Raw genomic sequence first — 20,710 nt, 5'->3', positions numbered from 1 at the left:
GCCGTGGTAATTGAGGAGTTCCATCGGGACGCTTAGGGAGTCGTCCTTTGAACGCGAAAATATCGAGAAAGCGTTCACCGAATAGCAAACGATGTTCTTTACATCCCTGATACAGCTCTGTTCACTTTATTCGCTCCTGGACATTGATTGAGAAATTGGTTCATCAATTAAGGAGAAAATGGTGAAGAGGGTTCAAGTTTTAATAGTTTCTAATGATTATAAAAGCGTACAAACGCGTGACAAATTGGAATTCTTCTAATGAAGGTAATAATCATTATTTTATGCAGCCCTGTAATTTTGAACGGTGATATCTAAACATGGAGAGTAATTATTGTTATATGTAACTCTATGAATTATTAACGTCACTATATTACGGTTCAAAATCCTATAGCACAGAATTAATCACGTCAATTAATAATTCATCCTCTCTTCCCAGAATATACAAACTCGCTCCGGAATATGATGTCCAGCTGCCGGCTCTCCGAAGATATGAAGGACGGTGGGGAAAAAAAAATTTATTCGCGGTCCTATTGAAAGAAACTTTCTCGCATGAAGAGCGTCGAGTGACGCATATGTGTTACCGAATGTTCGAGTGTCATAATAATGTCCGACGTCGGGGACCACGCGCTTCGCGAGGGAGATTGAAAAGGAGATCTAGGATCTACGTGAGAATCTCGCGCCCTTGCGGGAAGCCGTGATCTGAAAGGGGCGGGAGGGGAGGAGCGGGCTTCCTCTTGTGTACTCGAGAGCGTAGGAAGCACGGGCGGCTGCGCGTTAGCCGATACCGCCGCTAAAACTCCTCCTGGCAGACAAGGGTTGGCGAATATTACGGCACGGGGCAACAGTGCGCGGACCGCCACCACGCGACGCGGTTACTCCTTCGCGGTGCATCGCTCTAAGCAGGAGCGGTACCGAGAGACCATCCGCCAGCATACGCGAACACTCCCCGAGAAAGCATCACGCACGTTCGTTGTAAAAAAAAAAAAAAAAAAAAAAAGTCGAGCGCCGTATCAACCGCGTCATCACGTTCGCCGTCTCGGCCGACAGACAGAGAGAAAGAGGGAAAGAAAGAAAAAAAAAGCAATAAATATAGCTAGTAATATATAGACGAAAACCACATGCGTCATGTTTAAAACAAGCTCTAGGGACGCGATGCGTCGTTCCGTTAATTTACTCGCCAAATTGAGCGCGGGGAATTGCAGCTCCGTGTTAACTTTTCCGAAAACAGTATCGCCAGTGCAATACGAGCCACTTTGCCGGGACTGAAACGATTGTTAATTCCACTGAGAATTCGACAGCTGCGAAGAGAGCGAGTAACGCGACCCGCGGACACGAGGCAATTAAAGGCTCATGAAAGATTCGTCACACTCGAAATACCGATACCATCTTCAAACATTTATCCGACGACGTCGTACCGCCGGCCGCACGAGGGTCCAGCTGTTGATTGCGTTGTTTTAATCGTTCGGAACAATCTTGATCTACACGAGAGTGCTCCGAAAATATTTAGTTACGATACCTAGCCGGCGAGTGTCGAGATAATCCTGAAATACAATCGCTACCGTGGGGGGGGGGACAATCAGTTAGAGCGATCCTGTGGGATCAAAGGGCGGAAGCCTCGATTGGACGTACGTCCCCGTCGTCCAATGCGTAAATTGGATGCGTCGTGCGATACACAAATTGGACTGACCATAATGAAGAGTTTCAGCGAAACACTTTCCCGTAACGGCTGAAGAGGGCCGTCGAGATTAATGCAAATCCCTGCTGCACGTTAAAAACGACAACCTCGGCCGAGCTCGAACGAGATAACGGGAGTAATCGGCAAGGAGCCCGCCTGTGAAAGTTAGCAAACAGATCGCCCCGAAATCAATTTCTGGTGAAACCGTGCGCGAGAGAAATGTGGCCGGGAGAGGAGGAATGCCGCACAACTTTACGGTAATTCGTGTGTTTATCCGCTTGGCTTCACCCTTTCAGGCGCGCATCTTAAAGCGGTCGAAACGCCGACGTTAACAACTTTGAGGAATCACGATTTTATCCGCGAGCGAGCGATAAACACTCGGTATTTAACGCGAGCCTTTCTGTCTCTGAAATCCGTTTGTCGAAAGGCGTTTTTCAATGGATATCGACAGATATTTCCCGACGACAACGCGTTGCGTTTCGTTTGTGCAATCAACGATGCTAAACGATCATCGCTAGTTTATACATAAGAGCAGCCCGATGGCAATTGCAACTTTATATCGCAGTTTCAGCAATTAGCAAATTATTTATATTAATATTTTAAACGTATTTCAATGCGACGCGTATAAAATGATAATTATAATTATAGGTAGAGAAATTACGCAAAAAATAATTTAATTTGAAAATGTTATCGCGCAAATTTTGTCGGCGAAAGAAACACGTCAACTTGATGACCGTAACTTCCCAAACGAATTTACGTAACTTTCTCAGCTCATTTATTATAATAACGCGGAATTATTGACATTTGACACATTGGTAAAAAAATATGCATCTTGCAAATCTTGCCTACGCGCCTGAAATAATTTTCTCTTTAGCTCAGCCGATTTTCTTTCGGCGGAAAATTAAAACCGTCAACGAACCATTGAGGACCATACGTGTTTCTCAGATTTTCGCTTACAGCTTCGGTGTTTCCGTGCGTGAGAAAACGCGCGCGCTTCACCGGAAACTTCTGTTGGCATTCGGCTGGCATGATATGATCCCGCGTCGACGTCGAGAAACTCAATATCTTCCAGTATTTTGAAACAAACTACGCTAAAAACTTCGGCGCTCACGTAGCAGTGTGAGATAACTGTTGAAATTCAATGTAACGTTTTCGTGGATTTCCTCGGCAGCAGTTTGCCGCCCGCGCCAGTGTCTTCCCATTTTCTCGAACGAAGGCTGGTATCGCGCGTCGCTGGTATTATTGGCATGTAATATATATTAATTAATTAGTTAGCTTTTCGTAAATAACGATTCAATTATGTTATGTCATTAAGATGCCAATATATTGAAAGTTGCAAATCGGACGGAGGCGCGGTAAACTTTTTATCTCGGCAATCTTTGATATATTAGTAATAAATTATTCTACTAATTCGAACTTAAATTATTTAAGCGTATCGTCGAAACACAAATGTCGATCAGTTCGCAAAATAGCGCTCATTAAACGGAAGAAATCGAGAACTGTTCTAACTTGTAATCCACGATCTAAGTAATTATCTAACTAATTTTGATGGAAGCGTTTCCGTAAGCTCGAATTTAATCTCACATGTCGATGAATTTGCCTACTGCTTCTATAGAGATGTTGGGACACGTCGCATTTGTCTATCGAGAAGTTTAGAGATAACACATCAATCTATCAAATGTTCCGCATTAAACATATCGTGTCACGTCCGTGTCGCGGTTTCAATTTAAATAATAAAATTGACTGACAGTTTCAGCATCAAAAGTTACAATTTACTATATCTGATTGTAAAATCAGATTTTTTATTTGATCAATCAATTAGTTAAAAATAAACTGACTTGTCAGAATATAAATTGAAAGTGTAATCGATATACATTACGAAAGTCACATCTCTTTTAACACTGACAGATAAAACGGACAAAATCTTTTCTACGTTTACCTCAATCCGCCGTTAACTGCTTAATAAAAAGTAATTTTTTCTGAAATGTTTTTTTTATTACCGTTAAGGAGAACGGAGTTCGCTGCAGGTTTCTTAAAGATCTGGATCTCCTCAGCCTTCTAATCTTTTCTCATGCGGCTTTTCTTTGCATTTTCTCCTTCTTTTAGTTGCTTGGTTACCTCCATTATCTTTTGTATTGCTCTCGAAATATTTTGTCGTGAAAGAAACAATATGTGTAGAAAACAATATTATAGAAGCTAATATAAGTATTTTAATAAGACGAATGTTAGTGGCAAATTAGATGAAATTTCTTCCTAACGTTCCAAAAAAATATTTAAAAACGTGAGGTATAATCGTACATTGAGATATAATTTTGTCTAATTATAAATGTATAATTCATATACTGTAATGAATATTTAATTTAATAGCTATTTGATCGATCTATAGTTTATTACAGTTTATTACAAGTTTTCAAAGCGAGTAGGTGTTCGAGAAGCCGATATTCACGTCCCACACATAATTTCGAAGAAATTCCTTTAGGGACTCTGGATACCAGAGATAGCAAACTCTCCGTAATAATTTATTTATTAAATTTCTACTTAGATTTCTTCGGAAATGGTCTTTCAGATTTGATAACCCCCCCAGACTCATAAGAATAATCACGATTTATAGCAATCAAGTTCACGACGATGCGACGGTAACTTCTCCAAAGTTTAACGACTTGAAAATAATTTGCCAAATAATTTTTCAAAATATCGCGATGGTATCTGAAACTATATTTTCGACTTCGTGACATCGTTGCCGCGGACACCACGAGGCATCCGAGACATTTCTTGATCAGACAGACCTCACGTATCCCCGACTTCCGGGTATGGGACGACAGTTCCGGTATAGGAAATACCGGAACTATCCGTTCTACATATAACACATCACTCACCGTCTCTCCATTCGAATGGAATCACCCGCCCACCCTTTACCGAGACATACGTGGAACGACCGCAATTTACGGTAGGTCAGGTTCGACGGATATCTACCCCTTCGCGAGACTTTCGCCTCTCTTCCGTTCTTCTGTCAAATCCGTAGAGGGGTATCGGTGCCACCCCCATCGCTCGTCGCGGGAGAACGTCGAAATAAAATCAATTTTCATTGCAGCGAGTAAAATAGTATTCCTGGCCGAGACGGGGAGGAAATAATGACATAGAATTGTGCCTCATAAATATAAAATGATTTATAAGATCGAGAAGAAAGACCGGAAGAGGGTATAGATTATGATTAATAGCGCCTGATTAATAACAACTAAATAAAGTTGCATTTGTTACAGTGGAGGGTGTTAAAACGGATTTACGTGTACAAATTTAAAAAGTGAGTACGCACGATTGAGACACTTACTGTCACGGTAGACCTCCGCATACGTTATCTTAGATTAATTATTGTTCTAAGACTCGGTATAAGTTTAAATTTCTTTTTAGAATTGAGTGTTTAATTTTCTATTGAAAAACTTTGTATTTTGAATTAGAGAGAAGAATAGAAAAGGCTCGTACAATATACGAGTTAATAACCGATTGCAAATAGAAAAATGTATATTTATATAGGAGAAATATATTCTTTTCTTTTCCTTCCGGAATTTCCGACGTTAATGTTTTTCAACCATTTATCATTCTTTTTGTTAGCTGTCACTGGCTCACATTAACTTCATTTGAAATCTGACGTGCAGTATATGTGTTGAGCTTTTATTATAGATATTTTATATATGTACAATGTTAGCTAATCGTAATGGAAATCTAATAAAAACGGTGTGATAGATTGCATTGTTGAAGAGAAAGAGAGAGAGAGAGAGAGAGAGAGAGAGATCAGTTTATTTGAGTATAATTTAATTATTTAATTTTTATTTGTTTTTTTTTTGAAAATCATCTTAAAAAATTATTTTATAGCAAAAATTGCAAGAGCAACAGATTGGCAGTGGCAATAATAACATATGCGTAAAATTAATTGTATTTGCCCTGTTAGCTTATTGTTGTATCCACCATTGTCCAGTTGTATAATGTGTATTTAAAACATTTAAGCGAGGTCAACAATTTCATTGCCCCGAGTGAAAAGTTAGCGAGCCCGTTGAGCTACGTTTTGCGCGTACCGTGGCTTGTTCCCACTTCCCACATTGCGCCGGCATTAAGCAGATTACGCTACCAAGTTTTTCAGTTTCAGAGAAACGCATGTTTCGCCAAACGAGCGGTTCACTTTTTCGACGGGAGTCAAACGCCGTTATTCTCAAAATCTCGTAATTCCGAATCGAAATGAGAAAAGTATAGCGCAACACAATTACAAGACGTAATATAGGATTCGTGCTAACACGCTGTAACTCCGCCGAAACTCCTTTTCCGTTCCTCCCGATGTAAGAAGAAGAAAAGGACGGGATCGGCAGCCGCGCTTTGAAACATTTTGTTCGCCTTCATAACAAAGTTTGAAGCTAACAGCGTTACTGGCGCACGATACTACCGTATAACTATATTATATCTTAATGGATCTTTCGACTGCGACAAAGGAGCGGTAAATGCCGCTGGACATTTACCTGCGCGAGCATCGGCTTGCCGTAATTGTGAAAGATGTTGGTCTTCTTGCGATTTGTATTCGTGCAATGAGCACAGGTATCTCTCCAGATTGTCACTGCGAACTTTATAAATTTCTTGACCGCGCAATAATAACTTGGATAAAACGTGTTCGGATCGAAGACTTTAATTCTCTAATGTCGTTTGAGACCCCGTTACCTGTCGATGGAAATCAAATTACTGCCAGCTTAGTCTGACCGCTTTTCTTTCGCAATCTTATATAGATCTCGCGGTATATTTTCAAATACCCTTCGATATTGTTAGATATTGCGCAGGTTCTATTGTGTGTTCGCCGTTTCTACTTCTTATTTAATAACAAGTCAGATGTTATAAATATTGTTACAAACGATATTATACGTTAACAATAATAACTGACATTTTCATTGGTTTTAATGCTTAATGCAAACAAGTTTCATTCGTGCAATTCCGAGAAATAAAATGTATATATATGGTAACTATTAAGTCCACATATTGCCGCTCGTTTCGTACGCAAGTAAGATCCATGCAAAAAAGAAAATGAGATTAACGAGCTCTGATACGAGGGGGGTGAGCTTTAAATTCTTAGCGTAATTAAAGAGAAGCTCCAAAGTGGCTCGTAAATGTAATACAGTGTCGCAGTTATGTATATCCTACGACGTAATATACCTCCATCTGAATTTCATTTGTGCTTGCTTGCCAATTTAATGAAATTATTTCATTCCCGTAAGCCTATTATATTTGGAATTGAGAACGTCGAATCTTCCAAGTGTAAAATCGGCCCGGTGCGGGCGGCCGTTGATATCGGGTTAGCCGGTCGGGAATTTACGTATGAATATTTCCATTAGAGCAGATTACTTTATTTTCCAATTACACGGGCGAGCTTTGTTACGATCGCTGTATCTTGATAATTGTCGTAATTTTATAATTAGAGCGTATTGTACACTCTCCCTATCGCAAAAACGGGTCTTAGAAGTATTTTACATTTAAATGCGTACATTTGCGAATGCGAATGTATTTTTGTTGCGAAAAAACAACGAAACTCTTCCTTACGCAAAATGTACGAAAGCTTTTGCTGCTGAGTGCGGAGAGCGGTATCTGTAACACAAGTGAATAAACTTTTCGCCTATAAATAACGAAAGGCTCAAATAGTTTTGCGAGTTACTTGCGAGTTACTGTACCGCTGCACGGCGAGTTATCTGATTTATCCGCGAGTACTTTTTCGATCTCGGAGATGGGGAAGAAGAACGTAATAAAAACTATCGAGTTCGATATCGATTCCGTGTACATATACGAAAAAACGTCTGCCATCTAACAATAAGCCTATTGCGTTCGATGACATGAAAAAGAAATACTTGCAAAAAAAGTGATTTATTTATACACTGTTAAATTTGTAGTGCCGAATTATACTCAATTTGAATCTAGCCATTCCTATAAATCGTCATTGCTCCTATTCAATACGTCGTTAATTTAACTAAAACAATGTTGATTTAACTAAATCAATGAAGTTAAAATAATGAGTTTTGAAACACATAATAGTTAAAAATCAAAATGTTATTTAACTCAATTTATTGGTTTAAATTTCATCCTTTAACATTTAACAGTGTATTATTAAATATTACGTTAAATAAATTTACGTTAAATAAACTTCAAGAACAATTAAGATTGCGTGAAAATCAAGCTTGATAAACATCGATTGTCCGCGAAAAAACTTTTATTTTCAATTGCGCTTACAACTTACTGTGTAATATATGTGATACGCAATAACGCGCGTTATCGATTTGACACATATCTTGCGACGCGGACTCAGTCTCACGGCACGATCTCCTTTTTTCTTTGCAGATGAGGAGGAACCGGAAGAGCGCCTCGAGTCGTCACAGAATCGACGACTGATTATGACGCGCGTCCGCACGCGGTGGCATTTCTCTCGTCTCCTCCTGTTGTTCTCTTCCTCCGAAGCCCTCCAGGCACGTCACTGCCTGACCCTCCTCCTTCTCGGCCTTACCTCTCTCCGCACAGCCTTATCGTGCGACGAGAAGACGAGGCTCCAGAGCCGTGACCTGAGCGCGCTTCCCCGTTACCTTGAAGCACGGAGATACACGGAGCGGAGAGACCTCGACGCTCCCAAAGCGATCCCGGAATGGATGCAACGCGAAAACGAAGCTTCAAGCATGGCTGGTCAAAGTGCTAGCGATGTGGCCAGTGACGATCATTTCAGTGATTCGCTGAAAACTCGGAGTGACCGCGATGGATGTGTTGACGGTCAACGCGGCGTTCAAGTGCATTCTGAAACCGCGAGCAATTATCCGCGACGGAAATCTGGCGGTCGATTAAGTGATCCCGCGAAGACTCAACAAGTTCGCAAAGCAATCCTCTTTCCAAGTATAAAGCAGCGTGAAGAAATTGGGAACAATTGGTTGCGCAGTCTGGTCATGAAGCAACGTGGTGTGCCAAAAAATCTTCAAGTTACTTCTCGTTACACGGTGAATCAGGCTGTGAATGAAGTCCAGTTTCGCGACAGTGATAATGAAGCGAGCCCGACAATTTTAGACGGACCACGCCAAAGTGCCGGCAATCTACCCGGGATCTCCGTTCACGATCGCGATGCCGAGGACGCATTAATAGAGGTCCCGATCGATCAGTGGCGTTCACGCGCGGCTTCGAGTGTTAGTCATCCGATGCGACCGACGACGGGGCACCGACAAGATCGTAATGGAGTCAGTTTCGAAGCGGTGCGAGCGGGTCTAAACGCCGATAATTTATTCGCCGAAACTGCTCGTACGAATGAACGCACGAACGGTTATCCGGCCCATCGAAGTTCGCACGGGAGTCGCAGGGCCTTAAGCCGACCGAAGCGGAGCGAGCGCGATATCGACGTTGCGGCGGAACATCGCGACGATTTCGCGGACGATCGGAGCGAACGGAGCGGGATTGCCGGCTTCTGGGTCGCGAGGCAAACTCATTTGAGCCGTCGCAATATCGGCGCGCTTGATGATCGAAGCGACGGTGCGCGCGGCGGCTCCGAGAGCCGCTCGGCCGAGCGGCTTCACGAGAGCGACGGTATCGTAATAAGTGATGTTCGTAATGAGTTCGCGAACGTAAACGCGAACGACTCGGACGTCAATGCAATCGCGATTGATGCAGTTGTCGATGATTTCGACACCGTCGGCACCGTCTCAATGGAGAACCAGGTCGAACTCGACGGAATTTCGGAAATCGAGAATCGGACCGTCGTCATCGACTCGGGGGTCGACCGCCCCTCGGATCTCGGTGGAGCGGAAATCCGCCCTGCGAGCTGTCGCAACGTCGCGTGCTCCGAGTCGGGCGACGACGACCCGTCGGTAATTAGAATAAAGAAGTTCGGCAAAGCGGAGAAATCCAACGAGGCTCGAGAGTACGAGGACGGGGATCGTTTTACGCGCGTAGGCGAAATATCGACGGCGCCTGGCAACGATACCGATATCGACATCGATAGCGAGGCGCCTTTCACCGGTTTCGAGGGTTCTCAGAAATTTCCCGTAAAAATCAATCACAAGTCGCCGTCGGTGCCGTCGCAGGTCGAAAAATTTGACAGGCGACACTTCGGCCCGCAAAAGGAGGACGTACTCGAGGAAACATCTACATGGTACTCGAGTACCGTGCTACCTGACCTACCGAAGAGTCCCAGCCGAGACGTGCTTCGTCGCAAGACGAACGACGATTCAGACGACGAGGCGGACGAGGCGGACAATAGAAGCGAGGAGACGACGGAGATGGACGCGAAGCGGAATGATCCTTATGACGAATCGTGGTCACCCAGTACCGACGTACCGGATGGACATTTGTCGGAGGTCCAGTCCGGCTCCGACGAAAAACTTGCGGTGACTTCGAACATCGCGGACAGTGAGTTCGAGAACGTGACACACGAGAAGAACGATTCCGACAGCAGGACGGAGTTCGACGTAGCGATATCGAGTGCGAGACCGATAGAGAAGATAAATATAACTATCCTCGGTCTTTTTGAGATGACGCATGGGGCAATGCCGAGACCGGAAGGAGCCAGCGAGCTTCAAGCGGCCAAATTGGCGGTTCAGCGTGTCAACGAATTGAATATCTTAAAGCGCTTTCGCCTGCGGCTTATTTACAATGATACCAGGGTGAGTTAACTAACAAAGCTAGCTAATAAAATGTTGTTACAGCAATTTAGTATTTAGCACGTAAGAGGAAGTACGTTTTACTTTTAAACGTATTTTAACGTTAATTAAACAACACAATTTATTAAGTAATACAATTAAATAATATACACTTAGAAGCTCTCCTTGCACAAAACGTTAGGTTTTAATAAGTTGAATGCTAACGGTGTACAAGTCCGAGATAAAAATTATACAACGGAAAGGCAAATTAATGCAAGACAAATGAACGCTGATTCTGTTCGAAACAATTCCGCACTTCCGCATCATTACCGTTTTTGTTCATAGAATTGATTTCCGTGTCCGATTACCGATACAGGACTGTGCGGTTCCTGAAATTTTATTCATTCAATTCTGTTTTAAATCCCAGTAGCAAGAAATTATTAAAACAACGCAATTTGACTATATACAAATCAATGAATCAGCAGCTTATCGTTATTCCGCATAAATATTTTTTCTGGCAAATATTGAAAAATATCGGTTACTCGCATTTATTCTATCTATATATATATATATAATTAAATGTTCCGACTGACTCATCAACGCCCAGCCCAAACCCATGAAATTTGAGGAGTATATTCCTTTCATGACGTAAGCACCCACTAAGAAGGGATTTTTAGAAATTCGACTCCTAACGGGGTGAAAAGAGGTAAAACGTGTTTTCGCGGATTCCTCAATATTTCTTGGGCCCGTTGAGACATCGACTTGGTTTTTGCTTTCAAAGGTTACCCATACAAGTGCTTAAGAACATAATTTAAAATTTTGTCCGAATCAACTTCTAAAGGGGCAAATCTAAATTCGGAGGTGAATTATAGAATCCTTCGTATACCGTAGCGAAGCACGGGTGTATCAAGCTAGCATTCTATATTTCGTCAACTAACAATAAAGCCGATTGAAGCAGCATCGCGACACGGACACAGACTACAAAGTCATCACACAGCGATAGGCCGGCTAGCTATATACGTAAAGTCCCTTTTAAAATTTACGTATACGGTACTTTATTTTGTTTGTTTTACTTACTGGCAAGATAGACGAGACGTTAAGAGGATTCCGTCGAATACACATTAAATTAGAAGAAGCGGAGACAAAAGCGAGAATTAAAGTCCGCGCAAATTTCTCAGACCCTCTCAGTTGTCACTAACACATTGCGCCGGGATTCTCGGGGCTTTCAGCTGAAATTTATAGTTTATTGGCAGCACAGAGACCTCTTGTCTGCCGCCCGCACCCGTCGTCTTCCCGCTATCGCTTAAGCGCTTTACAATTGGTACGCGCGTACCGTCCGCCGAAAAATTGAGAGATGCTAGATGATGGCGATTGACGTCACTGGGTACCTCGTTACATGAGCGACGTTAAGCTCACAGAGGCAATGATAATTTCAAAGGTATTACTTCCTCTTTTGCTGGTCAAATCTGCATAGACATATTATAGAAGTTTGATCATCGATTATATGTACCTGTATCAGCAAACTTTTATCAATTTTTCTACGCCGGTGATTAAATCACATTGTTCCTATCGGTAATCAGGCTTCTCGGCCATTGAGATGAAATCTCATTAGGTAATTGACCACGCGAAAATATCGTTTGAAACTCGTTTCTCATGAGTTTACTATTGTAATCTATGAAAAAATAGCTCCACGTTTGTGCGGGGCATTATATATTATAACGCGTTTATGCGAGGCATATGATAAGATACTTTGACGTTATCGCGAGAATGCCGTATATAATGCGCGATATAAGAAACACGATATAGGAAACACTGTAAGGATTTGCATATAGGAGGGACGGATAGGGAGAAATACCGCGAGGACGGCATCAACATACCCCGATGAGGCGTGAGATGAATAATTTATCTCGCACTTGAGGATAGAAAACGCTCGATAAATCTTGGATTTATGATTTTTAAGCCTTTAAGAATCCAGCGTCCTGGCATAAGCCTTTCAAACTGCTCCTAATCTCTGTACAGCTCGCAAATTCTCCGTTTGCGCGACAATGTCGCACGGTCTTCTGGCGACAAGCCGAAACCGCTGTCAGATGCCTCGCCTCGAAACAGCTTTGAATATCTTCTGGCAGCGCAACCTAACTACCATACGCGTTCCAACAGTTTGCGGTGCTTATAGCGCATACGAAATACTCTTCGTATTGCTCGCTCACGTTGCGCTTTGAAATTTAATGACGGTGATCGGTTCTTGTCTCGTTATTCGGTTACACAGGCTCGCGCCCGATAAAAGCTGCTTAAAAGAAAAAAATAAACAATATAAACTAGCGAAATGCATATTTCGCGCATTTCAGAGGTAGAATAATTTCAATACGAGTAATTCAGATCTTTTTCTAGAGAGACCTCTCACATTAATTATTCGTGTAAATATCCCAGTGGGCCGATTCTGTAACTCTTAACGACAGTTTCGTTATCGTTATATTGCGCAGATATTATGTATGGTAAAAAAGCTGTGCAACGACAATATAACGATAACGAAACTGTCGTTTAGAGTTACAGAATTAGGCCCACTGGTAGCACATATTCGTTTCAGAAACTTTTCAAAAATGTTTGTTTGAAACGTTTCATAACCAGTTTCTAGAAATGTTTTTTATGAGTTAAAATGTCCACTCGATAAACGTTCAAAAAAACGTTTCTTTTTCGACAAAGAAACGTTTAAACAAACAAAGAAACAGCTAAAAAAAACGCTTTTTCAACTGGTTCTTTTTACAACCGCGCGTCTGCCCGAAAATAATCGCTCTCTCAAGTCAGTGGTCACTTCCATCCGAGTGTCGTACTGCGCTCACGTTGCTTGACTTTGATGATCGAATGGACGAGTGATGACTCTGACGCTTCCTTCTTACCTGTACTTGTCTAGAACACATCTTTAAAATGTTAAAACATCTTGTAATGATGTATTAACTGCTAAATATTAAAAACAATGCAACAAAAAATTTTGATATACAATAAATATTAATAATATTAATTAATATAAACTGACGCTAATTATTATTAATTAATATAATAATATTAATATTAATATAAGATTTGTATATTTAAAACAATATAATATAATGTTAATAATGAGAACGCCTAAAGGCTCTGCCTGGACATACAAGGTGAAAAGAATTTATTTAATATTTAATAAATTGAATTAAAGCTAAAAAACGATTAGGAATCAAAGAAACATAAATCTAGAAACTTTTTCCCATACAGGGTGTATGTTGTGTGCGCACTCTGTTTATATAAAAGAATTTGAACTTAAAAAATAAATCTTTTTCATGTTTATATATAAAATTATGATTATCTTTATGTACAAACTTAAAAAATACGTTTCTTAAACGTTTAAAACTATGGTTTCTAAAACATTCTGTATGATTTTGTATTAAAACGTTTCTTATTGATACTTGACGGTTATAAAACATTAGATTTTGTTTAGGAAACTAACATGTGCTGGATATACTAAACGAAAATGTAATATGTCTAATAATTAAGATTCTCTTTTGCATTGTAATATGTTGTAACGACCCTATTTGCGCTAGTAATAGAGTGAGATCGTTAAGCAAACAGATTTTTTTTCCAATTTCGTTGTTCTCTCATCTCGTTTCTGTTATAATTTACATTTCCGCGCACGCGCTTCGCGCTACGTCCGTCGCTAGAAAATGGCGAAATCAGCACATATCAAGTGAAATTTCTGGCTTCCTCGATACCGCTCTGACATACATGATGTCTCTTATCGGGTAGGAAGTAATGCCATGCACATATGTGAATGCATTTTTCACGTTTCGCCAGCGGCAGAATTCTTATAATTCTGTCAACTCCATATTTCTTCGCTAAAATATTTCAGGATTATTCTAATGCACGGCGCTTTGGGGATTAGACTTAAAAATAAACCTGCCGCCTGTCGAAATGATCTTGTGCCGCGATTTATTGTCTTTGGATCTTGATGGAAAAAGGAAGCGGAATCGAAATTTCCGTTAATCGTTCCGGTACGATTCCGACGGTCACCTGAAATTCAGGCAGATTTCAAGCAAATTGGCGAATGCACTAGCGAACGCATACCGAATGCAGCTTACGAAACGAACTGGACCTCGTGTTTACCCTACCCTTACAGAAATTTAATACTGTATGATTATTTGGCTAGTGATTAATTACTTATTTTGAGTATCAAAAGTACTATTTTTAATAATTTTAATACTCAAAATAAGTAATTAATTACTAACCAAATAATCACTTACAGTATTAAATTTCTATAAGGGTAAAAGAGGGGAGAGCAAGCGGCGACGGTAACGAATTGCGGTTTGGTCACGCGAATGCGGCGCGATTAAATCCACGTTTTGTTTCAGACGCACACATTTGGATGAAAGTCGAGAATTATCACGCGTTTGAAAGTTCACACTATGGTATGCCTCCGCATCATTAAGGTAGTCGTCTCGTCAGGGCATGTATTAGATAAAGTTTTCGATTTCGGATTTTATATCAAATTATATGATCAGCTTTGCAGTCGATTTTTTCTGTGGCTCTTTACCGACTATTTACTCTAGAAAATCGATCTCGAAAATCACAACGTTTGCATCACTTCATATACAGACGGCCAGAAAAAGAAGGCTCTATCACGGTTTCAATCACATATTTTCGCATTTTTCGATTAGATGAAGTGAGAAAAAAACATTGTTTTTTGTACATTAGATTTCGAAGAATCCGATGCAACCATAAAATATATAGTTTACCGGAGATTTCGCTGCTAATTTTTTAATTTATTTTAGTGAAAATGCGGTAATCGAGCAGACATTTTTTGGTCGAGGTGAGGTTGGGAAGACTTGGCAACGCCGCTGGCTAATCACGCTAAATTGGATAGTGATTGACACCCCTGTCATGCGTTTTGAAACCCTTTCTCAGTAATTGTCAAAATTCAATCGAAAAGTATTTTTCTCACTTGTAACCTTTCTCGACGACTCGCATGATCAGCCGATCAAAACGGAGTCAAATGAGAAAAATCACATAATTTGGAAAAAGTAACATACTTTGTCACGTATGAAATTTTACACCATACGTTATAAAATTATTTTTCTCTTAGCAAAAATTGCCTGAAATATATTTCTGAACGTAAAAACTTACAAACATCCCAAATAGTTTTGCGCATACGTGGCGTTTATTTAATGGAGCGACGCGACAGTCGCCAGTAGTTACAACACCTGTCGAGCTACGACAGGATCTACAATGATGCGAGTCAAAATTTTACAATGTATATTTATATATTATAAATTTATATGTATTTTACATCGTCGTCGTCATGCATTTTGCGATTAACGGACATTTTTGAGCAGGAAAGTTCGTAACTCGTAAAAAAAGCTGACGTAGTACGTAAAAGATTAGATCGACGAGAGAGGTTGTTCACTTTTCTCTCGAAATCCTCCTCGACATTTATAATCACGCGCGAAAGAGCAAATTATCCTTTTAAAATTTCATAACATATCATCGTTGTATATCCCCTGTACAAAACCGAATGACGTGCGTAATCTTAATGGAGCTAGTAGTTAAAAGGGAATTAAAGGAACTGTTAAGTTTCTTACATTAAAGGACTTAGTTCCTTCAATTCCCTTTTTTACAAAAAAGGGAATTTTCTCTTAAAAACTTCTTCTTAGTAGCTTCCGGAATGCGCAATCTTAACGCAATAATTTGCAAGGTTGTAATTTGCCTTTCTTACAATTATGTCGTTCACATTGTCTACTTTATATATAATCGATATTTAACCGAATTGAATTTTTAAAAAAATATCATCACACGTGCAAATGTCTATTGATTAATATTGACGCCTGATGTAAAACTCAGTATGCGCGATACGAACGTTTATTGGAGAGCTCTGCTTCAGAAATGGAGGACATAACTCACTTAACGCGAATTCGTGCTTCAACATTGCCATGCAGAGAGGCGTGCATAAATTTCGGATTGTTCGCCAAGTTCGAACTTGCATGACTTCTCATTCTCATCCTCAAAGCTGCCAGTCGCGGGCAAGTCTCATTATGTGCAAATCTCAAAGGACCTGTGTGGCCTTTATGTCTCTGGCGAATTCATCTCTGCACACACGTGAATGCCGTTTATACGTGCGTTCTGGCCGTACTCGACGCATTTGTGCGTATGTCGGTGCGAATCACCGTGTAAACGCACATTTGCATCGGAAATACCATCAGAAGACAGCCGCGATAATTTAACTTAACTAATTCCCGATCGGCAAAAGTTCTATAGAAAGAGAAACCCGACTTTTCATACTTTTGAGAAACTAAACGGACAAAAAGTGTGGAGCGAGAAGTTTTGCAGATTCTGAATATAGGATAAAAACAAAGAATAATCAAACTTTACGCTGACTCGCTTGAAGATATCGATGCAACATCAGCGGGACTATGCGCAAGCCGGAATTTTACGAAATTGAATAAAGAAGTAGGTAAAAATTGTTCGGGAAATTGAATCCGAATGAGTTAGTTAATAATTAATACACATTTGCAGGCGCGTATTAAAATCTAGCAATCTAGCAAGTAATACATTGCGAAAATAAAAATGCGTATATATTATTTTAAAAAACGTTCAAGTTGCATTTTATGAAGATATGTGTGATCGAAAAAATTTTTATTTGTGTACCCATCGCAATATTTTGTCGATAAAAAACGCGACATATAAATTTGTTCGGCAAATTCATGAAAGGATATATTTTATATTTTCTGAATGATAAGATATTGTAAATACAAAAGACGTTAATTACAATTTTAGAATATTTTATAGTTTTGCGTCGCATCAAGATATTACAAAAACATAACGTGTGAATTGAGACGTGCAATTCCTTACACTTATCATCAATGTAAAATGAAAATCGCAATCTATGAGGGACATTCGTTATTGCACTTTGTTAATTAATCTAAACTCATTCCGAAAGAAATTACTGCGCCTTAATAGAAGTACGAAAGGCGAATGGAGACCAAGAGGTTGACTACGGTTTCTACCAATTCACAATAATTTCTGTCGCTAAGTTTACAGAATAGCACAGACGCAATTAAAGTCAGCAAATTAAACAAATGTGACATTTGTGCAAAGAGATTAGTATATTTTATCCGTCGCTCAACCTACTGTAAGAAATATAGAATTACAGCATCTATTTTCAAGCTAAACTATACTAGCTTCATCTCGTATACGTGACACATAAGTCAACATATAATGCATCTATGAATTTTAAATAGTACATAACGCAATAAAAACTTTTTTATCTTGGAACGGTATACATTTTGCGTGCGCAGCCAGCTAGAAGTTAATTATTAATTTTTCTATAAAAGATTTAATTCTAGCAACCGCTATGAATTTAATTTCTTTCGCTTTAACATTTCGTGTAGTCACACTGTTTACATCAGCTGCCGTATTTACAGTTTTTGTTATTTTGACTTGAAAAAATTACTTCTCTTGAAATATTGTAAAACCTGTCGAAATATTAAATTTGTTGATTAATAATATTAACATATTGAAAAAAAATCGTAGAAGTTAAGCTTGGAGTTAGTGTAATTTTGCTTTAAAAAATTTTTGGGGTCATACTGACCCCATAGTGACCAGGAAGGGTTAAAAGTATTTTTAATGGGGTCATCAGAGGAGCTTGAATTCATCCCTGAGGAAATTATAGGAGAATAGTTTGTCTATTAATGCACGCAACCGCAACGCTAATAAATTATTGATTGCGCAACATTATCAAAGCGCTGCTGTGCGATATATTGTTCCAACAGTGAAACAAGGGATGGAGTTCCGAAAATGGTCTACCTCCGATTTCAGATAAAACTTTGTAGAAAGCTTTATTTCGGGTTAAGACGAAAGCCTTTAAAGGGAATTTTGGCGATTTCTATGACAAAGCTATTCTTTTAATATAAAATGATAAAAAGTATAGGAAGATTTTACAATTCTACGGGATGTTATAAATTGTCATAAATTACCATTATATACATATACAATATTATAAACATTTTTTCTCACTTTCCTTTAAACACGTGATCTTTCTATTCAAATCAACAATCATATACTTTAAACAGTTCTCATGTTGATTCAAAGGCATTGAAAACGAGTTCCACATGGATTTCCAACTGTTCACGCGAAGCGAGGTTCACTCCACCGCACTTCCTGTTTACTGGGCAAAGCGGGGTCTATCATTGTAAACTTTGGGTTTTTAATTTTCCACGCAAACCAAGCTCCACCCTTACCCACCCCTGTCACAGGAGGAGGGGCGGTGGCCCCTCCCCCACCTACATGTGTTCACATATATATCAGCAAATTACTTCCCTTAGCACTGACACAAACTGTTATATTTTTTAAACTTTTTGTTAGTAACTTTTTAATAAATAACAAACGACGGTTAAAATCTTTAGAAAGTTATTCAGGAGAGTGCTTTCTGTAATATATGTCAAAGCCAAGGTAACATATGTCAAAGTCAAGGCAGGAGGTTGCTCCTCTAAACTAAATAATTATCACACTCACCATTCTTTTTACTATTTTATTAAAAAAAAATGGCTTTCTTCTAGGAGTCGCCAAAATTCGCTTCAAGGGGCTTTATTTTAACGCAAAATAAAGTTGTATTTTTTACAAAGTTTCATCGAAATCGGAGATGGACCGTTTTCGAAACTTTTTCCGAAACGAGTAATATCGCGGCATTTGCGGCGAAACTTGAAAAGTTCAGCTCAAAAAGTTCGAAGCATCTTACTCTTTAATAGAAATATAATCAAAATTAACTTTTTTGAATCCAAGTCTTTATTTTTATCGAAAGTACATTTTCCATAACTTTCGAGATCTGCACAATTTTCTCATCTTTTCCATTATAGATCGCCACGATTCTTGAAGAAATCATCTTTTGACCTTCTTCCTGAAAAGGTAAGAAAGAACTGTACATCCGTGAGGATCGATATCGCAAAAGATTTCTGTTTCGAAGAACAAGTAATCGTGCAAGGAGTTACTCAAAGAAAAGAAGTGTCAAAGAGACGGGGAAAATGTTACGCGGCCACAAATTTAATCCATTTAACATGCTTCCTACTCGCTGCCGATCCTCTTTTCAAAGTTTCAAAGACTCTCGAAAATCATCGGCATGAATAATTATATGTAGGTATACGTACGTTTGCATGTCAAGATACTGCTTACGTAATGCGAGAGGATCAGCATATTGCTGAATCACGTTGTCGACTGTTGGAAAAGTGGCGATAAAGATGTCTAGCTAGAACAGAAAGCTCTTCGAGAATGGCAACATATGTGGATGTAATATTATCTCATTTGTAAAGTAAAATTTTAATTAAAAAAAGTTATTTTTGATGATGATGATAATAATAGACCTTACTTTGTCGCAACGTCAATAAATATATTGAAAGAGGTTTATAAATGTTAAAATATTGCGCTTGCATGTTGAGAAAATATTTTTCGAAAAATGTTAAATCCGTCGACGTTGCAATGATAAATGTCAGCGGAATTTTCTCTCACTCCTCGCTGGAGGAACGCATAGATTTTCATCGAAATTCCGTTACAGTCGATTCGCGCGGGACTTCGATGGGAACCCGAAGTGCACACGCATGAGTGCACATCTACGCAACATCCATACACATGCAGAAATACCTGTTTGATTCCGTTCCCCAAGGACGTATGGATTATGTGCGATCAAGTTTAGACGCGACATTAAATTTGCCAGTATTTGAAATTCTCGCGTAAACCACGCTCCGGCGCTACGACGATATAACGCGTAGCATTCAATATCGGGGGAAAATCGTGCAAAAATGTATTCCAAAGACAACACAAACAACACGCCACTGACAACGCCGCGGTTGGCGATCCTAAAAAAGGGGAAAAAACATGTATCCGCCTATATGACATCCGTGACTTTACTAAAGATTAATATTTCAACGAGTCTTCCTCGCTTCTTTGCGGCGACGATGTCAAAAGCATACCCCACATCATCGTATTGCTATTATATTCAAATGTATGCCACGTTGCTTTCCGCTTCAACGAGTTCGTGAGCTACATAATAACGAAAAATCGAAATTTATTTGTCTGAACTGTGCACGCTCAAAAGGAAATACTCGGGAAGCTTTCGCCCGCTATCGTATTCGAGCGTCAACATGTACATTAATATTTAAGAAGTCGTGCGGTAAAAAAATTTATTCCGCTCGTGATATTTGCTCGAGTTTCACGGCGTCTCGGATTAATTCAAAACCTAACCGAGTTATATTGAACGTTATATGTTTGGTCAGATTTGTGCGAAGGCGAAAGAGTTACGGCGCACCGGAAATCGTTATATCTCGCGCACGGGAAGGGGGGAGGTTTCGCAGCCACGAGGGCAAGTTTCCTTGTACCATTTCCGCGAGAAACTTTG

At 39.7% G+C, this 20,710-nt stretch overlaps 1 protein-coding gene across 4 annotated transcripts in view; it reads left to right on the top strand.

Moving 5' to 3' along the window:
• Positions 1 to 521: 521 nt before the first annotated feature.
• Positions 522 to 20,710, top strand: part of Gaba-b-r3 (gamma-aminobutyric acid type B receptor subunit 3) — a 71,915-nt gene continuing 51,726 nt past the window's right edge. For 3 of the 4 annotated variants that reach the window (XM_077420129.1, XM_077420131.1, XM_077420130.1), the window contains exons 1-2: positions 522 to 1,932; positions 8,036 to 10,329. In XM_077420129.1, coding sequence (XP_077276255.1) covers positions 8,089 to 10,329 — 2,241 coding nt within the window. In that variant the 5' untranslated portion in view covers positions 522 to 1,932; positions 8,036 to 8,088. The remainder of the gene's footprint in view (positions 1,933 to 8,035; positions 10,330 to 20,710) is intronic. The other variant, XM_077420128.1, reaches the window with a different exon arrangement.

This window comes from Temnothorax americanus, unplaced genomic scaffold, assembly GCF_048541705.1.
Source record: "Temnothorax americanus isolate GAGA-0224 unplaced genomic scaffold, ASM4854170v1 Scaffold6, whole genome shotgun sequence".
NCBI classification, from domain to species: Eukaryota; Metazoa; Arthropoda; class Insecta; order Hymenoptera; family Formicidae; genus Temnothorax; species Temnothorax americanus.
Note: the sequence above shows the minus strand (reverse complement) of the source record. Positions and strands in the feature narration are given on the sequence as shown.